The sequence below is a fragment of the Mesoplodon mirus genome (assembly GCF_964341445.2).
Source record: "Mesoplodon mirus genome assembly, chromosome: 18".
NCBI lineage: Eukaryota > Metazoa > Chordata > Mammalia > Artiodactyla > Ziphiidae > Mesoplodon > Mesoplodon mirus.
The window spans coordinates 52,203,217-52,212,690 of record NC_138994.1 but is presented as its reverse complement, the minus strand read 5'-3'; the positions used below and the strand labels follow the sequence as shown (position 1 = coordinate 52,212,690).

General features: G+C 53.3%; 1 protein-coding gene across 1 annotated transcript; it reads right to left on the bottom strand.

Annotated features, from left to right (window-relative positions):
• Positions 1-1,937: 1,937 nt before the first annotated feature.
• BHLHA9 (basic helix-loop-helix family member a9) lies at positions 1,938-8,056 on the bottom strand. The gene is made up of 2 exons (XM_082603602.1): positions 7,701-8,056; positions 1,938-3,928 (listed from the first exon to the last, which is right to left on the bottom strand). The coding sequence occupies exon 2, from the start codon at positions 3,338-3,340 to the stop codon at positions 2,414-2,416; it is 927 nt and encodes a 308-aa protein (XP_082459728.1). The 5' UTR covers positions 3,341-3,928; positions 7,701-8,056; the 3' UTR covers positions 1,938-2,413.
• Positions 8,057-9,474: the final 1,418 nt, after the last annotated feature.

Sequence of the window (9,474 nt, the reverse complement as noted above, 5' to 3'; positions counted from 1 at the left end):
AATTAAAGGTATTCTGGCCTAGCATCCCCTAAAGAATCAGGGAGAGGAGGGGGTACCTGTTAGGTCAATACATACACATATGCACATACACACATTCACAGATCTACACATCTCTGTAAGCATGCACAAAATGTGTACATGTTAAAAAACCTCAGAATGCCAGGCAAATACTTATCATCTTGTAAATATGCAGATGTGTGCACTCAAACAAATAGCCCTGATGAAACAATGTTAATAACTAACGTGTTGGGGGCTTTCGTTTATTAAAACACCTTCCCATGCATTCTCTCCTCCTAACAACCCTGTGAATAGAATTTGTCTTAATAGCTTCCACGCAGTGAGTGCTTTGTGGGCCAGGCACTGTGCTAAGTGCCTTAAATGCATTCTCTCCTTTAGTCTGCACAACAGTCTATGATGTAAGTACTTATTTCAGCCCATTGTACGGATGGAAGTACCTAGGCTCAAAGCCCTGGGGGCGCCCTCGCCCTTCCAGGGCTGAGAGTGCAACTGGGGAAGAACGTCATTTCTTTCCATCCTGGAACTTTGGAAAGCAGGACTTGATGGTCATTTTATTATGTTTCCAGAAAATAGAAACCTGAGGCTGAAGCAAGGTGGAAGCATTGTCCAGGCTGATCTGTCATAAAATTATAATATGCAAACAGTACTAAGTTGTGGAACACCTTCTAATTGCCAGAAACTGTACCTTAGAACGAATGTTAATGCTCACAGCCACCCTGAGGTGGAATCATCTGTGTCAGAGGTGAGGCACTAGAGGCTTAGAGGGGTTAAGTGGTCACACATGTCGTAAGTGGCAGAACAGAGATTGGATCCCAGGCCTGTCTGGCTCTTTCCTTTCCGCTCTTAGACTGTGACACTGCCTCTCCCTTATAGGGCAGGCTCAGCGGGCAGGCCTGGGGCCAGAGTCCCACATTTTGCTCCTAGCTAGGCCCCAAGACCCCTCTGCCCCAGAGTCAAAGCCTTCCCGTGGTCTGTGACACGTCTACCTGCCCTGTGAAATTTGGAGCCCTGAGGCCTGTGGACCAGATGCCTAGTGTGCCAGCCAGTGTCTCACTTGCAGAAAGTAAAGACACCTGTAATCAGGACGGTGAGCCTCATCTCAGCTGTTCTGGGGACCCTTCACTCCTCCCTGGGTGACTATAGGCATCTCTCCAGCTTCTGTGGGGTCCCCCATTCTGAGCTGTATAACTCCCCCCACCCCAAGCTGCCAAGAGCCCAGCTCTCCAAGGAGACCAGAAAGCCCTCAGGCCTCCCCTGGCACACCTGGGTCCTCACCCCAGCAAGCAGCACCTGCAACATCAGCCAGATCAGCCCAAGTGAGACCGGACACGAGCTCAGAATGCTCATCTTAGATGCAGAGCAGCTCTCCAGACTTTTCTGGGGGGCTGGCTGTCCCTCCCACTTCCTCAGCAGCCTTGGTCCGAGGCCCACTTTCCTGGATTCCAAGTCTGCCCCTCATCACAGAGGCCCTGGCTGCACTGGCCCACTCTTCCCTGGGAGCTCCATCCGCCCATAGCTTGGGGTACAGGCAGGACTTACCCCCCAATCCTTGGCTCTGGCCTCAGCTTCCTTCCCTGAGACTGGCCCAGACTCCGCCCTCATGCCACCATCTCTGTGGCTCACTGCAGACAGCAGCTCTGCCAGGGGGCCAGAGAGGAGGCTGACCACATCCTTAGCCTCCCAGTCCCGCCTCCTGTCTCCAGATAATGTCTTCTCCCACAGTGCCCCCGACAGTGCTCCGTCACACCTGGCGTCTCACCAGGAACCAATGTCTTCAAGTACCTACCTGTGGGCCTCACTCAGGCCAGGGCCCAACATTCCAGGCTGAGCCTCCAGGCCTCAAGCCCCTCAGGCCTTCTTGCCACCCTGGGCTACTGGGCCCAATAGAGTCCTGGCAGCAGACAGAGACGATAGCTTCTCCTTTTTATTTAGCTGCTCCTGGTGGCCTCTCCCAGATCAGGAACTTGGGGCATCAGCACAGCCAGGGGGAGGGGACCCCACACTGTGCCGTCAGACCACACCAGCTGCCACCCACGCTCCCACATACCATCACCCCCCTGTCCAAAAGTCCCCATTCTCCTAACAAACAGCAGGACTTAGAGGCACAGGGATGCAAAAGTCACTTTCCAAGAAGAGATCATCAAGTCCAAAGGTAAGAACCCAGCAGGATCCTGCTCCTTTTGGAGCTGCCAACCCTGGCTGGGTTTGGGGGGCGGGTTAAGGGGTGCAGCCCCAGGCTCCAGAGTTCCTTCCCACTGGCAAAGCGCCTCCTTTCCCCCTCTGGCCTCAGCCCATTCAGCCATGCCCAGGATGATTTTATAATCTTCCCTTCTGTAGTCATTGGCTCCTTCCAGGCCGGCCTTCCTCCAGGCCCGCGGGTGCTCCCGGTGCCGGGTCAGGAGTGCTGGTAGCCCAGCCCGGGGCCCGCTCGCAGGTGGCCCCGCGGCCAGGCAGAGGGAGCCCCGAGACTTCGGCGCCAGCTTCCCGCGGAGGCCTGGGCCACGCCCCGCGCCTCGGCCACCGCCCTGGCCTGTCCCAGGGGCGTGTGCAGGAAGCACGAGGCGCAGCGCGGCGCGAAGGGCCCGGCGGGCGGCGGCGCAGGCTGTGGCGGGCTGGAGCCCGCGTCCCCCGCGTCCCCCGCGCGCGCGGCCTGGCCGTAGCACTCCAGGTGCCCGCAGGGCCAGCGGGGCGCGGGGCTGGCGCGCAGCACTAGGGAGAGCGCCGTGATGCGGTGGATGGCCCTCCGCAGCGTGGCGATCTTGGAGAGCCTCTTGCCGCCCAGGTCGTGACGCAGCGCGCGGCGCAGCGCGTTGAAGGCCTCGTTGTAGTCCAGGATGCGCTTGCGCTCCCGCACGTTGGCCGCCATGCGCCGCGCTTTCGACCGCACGGGCCGGCTGCGCTTTCTGCTGCCCACCACCTCCTCTGCCTCGCCCAGGTCGCGGGGACTGCCGTTCTCTCTCAGCACCCCAAAATCCCTCCCGGCCTCCAGGTAAGAGCTCCCCAAGTCCTGGGCAGAGCCTTCGTCCCCCTTCAGGCCCCTGAGGCCTGGTCCCGGCGCACCTCGGTGCATGGCCTTCTCCCGGGCCTTGGCGCCCGGCTGGCTCCGGCTCCGGCTCACAAGCCTGACAGTCCACCTTCCGAGCGTTGACTCCTGCAGTCTGGACACTCCCGGGACAGGCCCTCTCTGGCTGGGCTTTATGGCACCACGTGGCTCTCCGCCCTCCCCATCCATCCATCTCCCTCCTCCTGCTTTATTACCTGCCTCCAGGTAGGTTGGTGAGGGAGGAACCCAGAGGAAGGAAGCAAGGAAGGGAGGACGCATGCAGATTCTTGTAGGAAGGGACCAGATGGGCAGCCGGGCCACGCCCAGGGCAGTGCTCCAGCCGCGGGGAGAGCTTGCCCTGCTTCACTCCAGGGCCTCTCTGGGGTGGCTGGGTTCCACCTTCTTCCTCCCGACCCCAAAAAGAGTGCCACATTTGGCCTCCGGGCAGGAGAGCTGATAGGTGCACAGAAGGGCCCCAGTTGTAGTTGAGTGTGTTTAAAGAACCTTGAAAGTTTTGTCAAGTCCTGTGGGCAACCACAGGGCTGTCACAGAGGAAAGCGTGACTATTCCAGCGGGACCGATAAGGGAGGGGCAGATCAGATACAGCAGCGCACTGCAGATAAGATGGACCTGGAACTTCTGGCTTTCTCAGCTACCAGAGTGAGGCTGGCTGTTCTGAGTTTGGATTTTGCTTGGGCCTTAACTCACCTCCTATCTCTCTTTAGCTTCCTCTTCCACAGGCAGAGCTGGGCTGAGTGCTGACTCAGAGGGTGATGGCGATTGTCTGGTGGCCCCCTGGCTCCCCTTGTGGTACCCATCAGGGCATCTTTTGGAGTCCAAGGTCCTTGAGCAGCTCAAGACACAGCACTGTGGGAAGGTGGAAGGGTAAGCTGGGACGAAGTGAGAGAGTGGCATGGACATATATACACTACCAAACGTAAAAGAGATAGCTAGTGGGAAGCAGCCGCATAGCACAGGGAGATCAGCTTGGTGCTTTGTGACCACCTAGAGGGGTGGGATAGGGAGGGTGGGAGGGAGACGCAAGAGGGAAGAGATATGGGGACATATATATATGCATAGCTGATTCACTTTGTTATACAGCAGAAACTAACACACCATTGTAAAGCAGTTATACTCCAATAAAGATGTTAAAACAAAAAGACACAGCACTGCCATGTTATGATCTCAGTGAGCCCACTCACCACCCCCCACCCCAGGGATTTTTAATTTTACACAGGGTATCAGAAAAAGAATAATGCTTAGTCCTAGAGAAAGACTCCCCCCCCCCGCAATGGAATTTCAGGCATCCACAAGTAAGCTGTATGGAGCACCAAGGTCAATATCATTCCCAGCCACAATCCAAATGCCTCCAAAATGCCGACTGTGTGATCAGCTGGGATGGATATGGAGTTCACATCCATCTCGCCAAAGAGCAGACTAACAACCCCATTATTTCAAACTATGAATTGCTCTATGGAGAAAAAGAATAGGGCTGTTCTTTTGTTTTATTTTCTGCCTTGCCTACTAGACTGTAAGCACCCTAAGGACATTGTATTTCTAGGGCTCTATTCCCCAAATCTGCAATGTCTGTGAAATTTAAAAGTGAATGAAAGCAGCTACAGCTGGATGTTTTCACCTCTCAAGCTGTTTCCCACTGTCCCTAGAAACCACAGATACACAGTCATACAGAAATGCAGGCCTCAAGCAGGATTCTACCCTGAGCCTGAGCCTCACAGCAATCCTATAGGGAAGGCTCTATTATTATAATACCCATTTTACAGACTGGAAACCTGAGACTGAGGGAGTTAAGTAATCTGCCCCAAGTCAGAGGGCTGAGCTGTTGCTGAGCCAGGATTTCAAATCAGGTAGCGTGGCTCCTATTTGAAGACCTAACCCCTAACACAGCACAGAGCTCCTAACCCCTCTGTGCTGGGCCTGCGTTCTGGGCTCAGTGAGCACTTCTCCACCCCCAATGCGGACAGCCTCCACCGACCACCTGTAGGTAATAGAGGCCTTGCATCTGCCCTTTGAAACAACAGTCATTGAGATAGTCAAATAGTTTCAACTGTGTGTGAAAATAAAAAGAGCTTGGCTGCTGTAGAGAAGACTGGGAAGGGGGTGGGGGTGGGGGAAGGAGGGTCCTCCAAATGAAGACAGACAAGCAGGAAAAATATAGAGGATCTGGGCTGGAAGCTAGGAGCAGTCCGAAGCAGCCCAACTGCCTGCCTCCTGGGACTGAGATTTGCTACCTGGGATTTCCTTGGCTAATTCTAACTCTGTCCCCAGCTGAACTGACGGCTGCTGGACCCCAGGGGGAGCATCAGAGAGCAGAAGTGACAGGCCAGTGCCCACTTGCCAACCTGACCCTCCACTGCAGGTAAGCCAGGGCCCTGTAAGCCAGGAGTAGCCTGAGGGGACTCAGGATCAGCCTGCAGCAACCTGCATGCACGTGTTGGAAAGGCCTTAGGCCTCTGCCTGCTGGAGTTCTGGATTGAGTTCAGTGGCCTGCAGTGGGTCACCAGCCTCGGCTGCTTGCCAGCATTTACTCTGTGAAACCAGCCCTGAACCCTCCCCTTCTGTGCTTTACCCCACCTTAGCACATGTATGAATATATATATATATAAGAATATATATATATTCTTTTCAGATTCTTTTCTCTTATAGGTTATTAAAAAATATTGAGTACAGTTCCCTGTGCTATACAGTAGGTCCTTGTTGGTTATCTACATATCGTATTCAATACTTTTATGTTCATGCTGGATCCACATCCAGGTCGCTTCTATATTCCCAGTACCTAGCACAGTGCCTGGTACATAGTAGATGCAAGGAAATATTTGCTGAATACTGAATAAATGGTGCCATCCCTGATATTAAGATATTCACGAGGACTTCCCTGGTGGCGCAGTGGGTAAGAATCTACCTGCCAATGCAGGGGACACGGGTTTGAGCCCTGGTCTGGGAAGATCCCACATGCCATGGAGCAACTAAGCCCACGCGCCACAACTACTGAGCCTGCACTCTAGAGCCCGTGAGCCACAACTACTGAGCCCATGTGCCACAGCTACTGAAGCCCACCCTCCTAGAGTCTGTGCTCTGCAACAAGATAAGCCACCACAATGAGAAGCCCGCCACCGCAATGAAGAGTAGCCCCTGTTCGCCACTACTAGAGAAAGCCCGCATGCAGCAACGAAGACCCAACACAGCCAAAGAAAAAAGAAAAAAGATATTCACGAAACTCTGGAAACTCCACACTGGTCTGATCAAACAAGCTCTATATTCAAATCTGGTAAACAGTTATTGAACATGTACTAAATACCAGGCCCAGTGCTGTAGGCTGTCACATGTGTTGACAGCCATGAACACGTATATTAAGTATATAGAAGTTCCATGGGACTTCCCTGGCCGTCCAGTGGTTAGGACTCTGTGCTTCTACTGCAGGGGGCATGGGTTCAATCCCTGGTCGGGGAACTAAGATCCCACATGCCATGCGGTGTGGCAGAAAGAAAAAAAAAGTATATAGCTCCATATTAAAATAGAAGGAAGTAAACCTTGCAGCCAAAAAGAAATGCCATAGTATTCCCCACCCGCCCGTCACCTGGGGGGAATTTGATAATTGCCAAAGCTGTATTCACCAGTGTGGTTTAGTGGCAGCAGCAGTACATTATAACTCCTCAGAGCCCCAGATCTACTGAAGTCAAACTTCTGAGTTAACAGCAAAGTGGTTCAAATGTTCAGAAATACATACATATATATTTGTTCTTCCAGAATCTAGCCCAATCTAAATTTTACCTTGCTTAAGAATGACTGTTCAGGATTGTACACATAATGACTTATTTAAGGATAATTTAAGTCTTATTCAAAGATAATTTTGAGTACACACAATTTTCTTCTTGCACATTAACTTGAGAACATCCCCACCTATACTTGGATGGAGGAAAAAGAACTCATGGCAATAGACAACTCTGGGGCTCAAACGTAACACAATAGTCGTAGAATATCAGCAAGGAAAAAAAATGAGATTGAACCACAGATTTCTCTGCTGGCCCCCTACCATGAACCCTCAAATCGATATGAAAAGGAGGTCAGTGAAAGTAAAGAAAATGTCCCAAGGGCACAAGTTCCCCGATGCTGGGAGCGAGCCTGCCCTCGCATCCCTTCCCTAAAACAATTCTGGCTTTTCCTTCCCGTGTGTCCTACTTCTCCAGGCCGGCTCCTCCGCCCTTCCCCGCACACGTCAGGAAATGACCCTCGGCTCCAAGTTAATAATTCTGAGGCCACACTCTCCTGACAAATGGCCGGGGCTCCCAGAGAGAAGCGCCCCCGCCCCACTCGGCCCCCTTCCCACGAATCCCTGGAATCCGAGGGGACCCCTGTGATCCCCGGCTGCGATCCCCGGGGCGTGCAGCTCGCGGGGGCCTCGAGCGGGGTTGAGCCGACTTCAAAGGCCGGCGGCGGGACAGGCATTTCCGCGGCATCTGTAGCGGCTGCCCGTCCCTCCCGCCGCGCGGCTGGAATCCGCCCCCGCGGGGAGCGCCGCTTCTCCCGGCCGGGCCGCCAGGAGGCGGGCGCAGGGAGGAGGGGCCGCGCTCGTGATTTAGGGCCGGGAGATTCCGCTGACGGCCGCGAAGGTGCCTATTACCTCTCGGCGGGGCTTGGATTTCAGAAATTCCGGCTCTTCCCCGGGAAGTTCCGGCGTCGCTCCCCCGAGGGAAGACAGAACTCCCACCCTGGAGAGAAAGCCGGGATCCAGGGACGGACTTTCCGGAGAAACCGAGTCCAGGGCGTCCTGAGAACCCCGTCATCTCCGGAGAGCTGGCCTCCAGAAAGGCCCTCAGCCTCCCTCTCTCCCAGACCGGGATCCTCGGCGTTCAACTTAGAGAGAGACTTGGCGTGGGGAAATTTGGAATCTGGCAGATCTGGGCTCAGTTTCAGGCTCTGTGCCTTCATTCAACAAAAATGTGGTGACTGCTTCCTGTTCTAGTTACTGGTGCAGAGTAGTGAATTAAACAGGCAAAAAGCTGGCCTCACGGAAGTCACATTCAAGTGCAGAGAGCAAATAATAAGGAAAATAAGTAATTTATGTAGTAAATAAGTACTATTAGAAGTATATTAGAAAGTGATAAATGGTACAGAAAAGATAAGATCAGAAAAGATAGAAAGTGGAGAATGTGGGGTGGGAGGGGTCAGGGAAAGCCCACCTGAGAAGGTGACATCTGAGTAAGGACTTGAATGAGACAAGGTATTTTTGTGGCTATCTTGAGGAAGAGCTTCCGGGCAGCAGGAACAGCACGTGCAAAGGCCCTGAGGCAGGAGTGTGTCTAAAAGTTCCAGGGGCAACAAGGTGGCCAGTGGGGCCGGGGCAGAGCAAGAGGTGAGCTCCCGCTGGTGGTGACATGGTTGCACGGTCTACTGCAATATCTTGCACTTTTACTTGGCAAGAGATGGGAAGCCATTAAATATTTATTCTATCCCCTCACTTCATGAGTCTTAAATACAAAAGAAAACCCATTAGCTTTCTCTTTCTCTGACTGCTGGATGAGTATTCCATAAGCCATCATAGTATGATGAGGAAAATACAGTAAATTGGCCAAACCATGACATGAGAAAGCAGGGGGTGATGGGAGATGAAGCTGGGGGTTTACTAGGCATCATGCCCCAAAGCTTGGATTTCATCCTGTAGATAACTGGGTACCACAAAAGGATATTAAGTTGAGGCATGACACAGTCATGTTTGGATGGTAGCTAGAGCTCCTTCGAACAGTGTGGAGAAGGGATCTAAGGCAGACTCCAGTTAAGATACTGTAAAGATCCAGGCGAGAGAGGAGGGGCCTGAGTTATGCAGGTGGTTGTGAGAGAGGTGGGCTGGAGTCCACACCTGTTTGGAAAGTAGAATTGGCACATGGGGGTGGCCAGCTGGAGGTAGCAGATGATGAAAAGGAAAGTGTTACCATCTCCATATCCTCCTTCAAGAATCTGAGGCCTGAGATTTCTGGGCAGCCCCTAGGTGATGGGCTCTCTGAAATGTAGAGTCCAACTATGGATGTGGGAGGAGGCTCAGGAAGGCCAGAGAGTTGATGGCATTCTGGTCACTTCTTCCCAGGGGCCGGGAGACCTGGGGCACGTGGGGCTTGCAGTGAGGTTTTTTTTTTGTTGTTGTCATTGTTGTTTGCTCTGCAGCATTTTAATAGTCTGTCTGTCTAGGGGAAGGATGCCTCCGTGGTGGGGCTCTAGGTGGGAAAGACTCCTGGCAGCTAGGACAGACAGGAGTCTAGGTACTTGACTCCTTGACTTGAATATGGAGCAGGTGTCCCAGAGAAACAGGCTCTTGGGGAGAAATTGCCTGTACTGGGCCAGTAGCCTCCAGTGTCCTGTGGGGGCATCCTCAGGAAGTTACTGGCTGGGCTGTGGTTCCA

Bases quoted from the DNA above. Each gene is read 5' to 3' on its own strand.
- BHLHA9 (XM_082603602.1), bottom strand. From the start codon at position 3,340: ATGCGTCCTCCCTTCCTTGCTTCCTTCCTCTGGGTTCCTCCCTCACCA.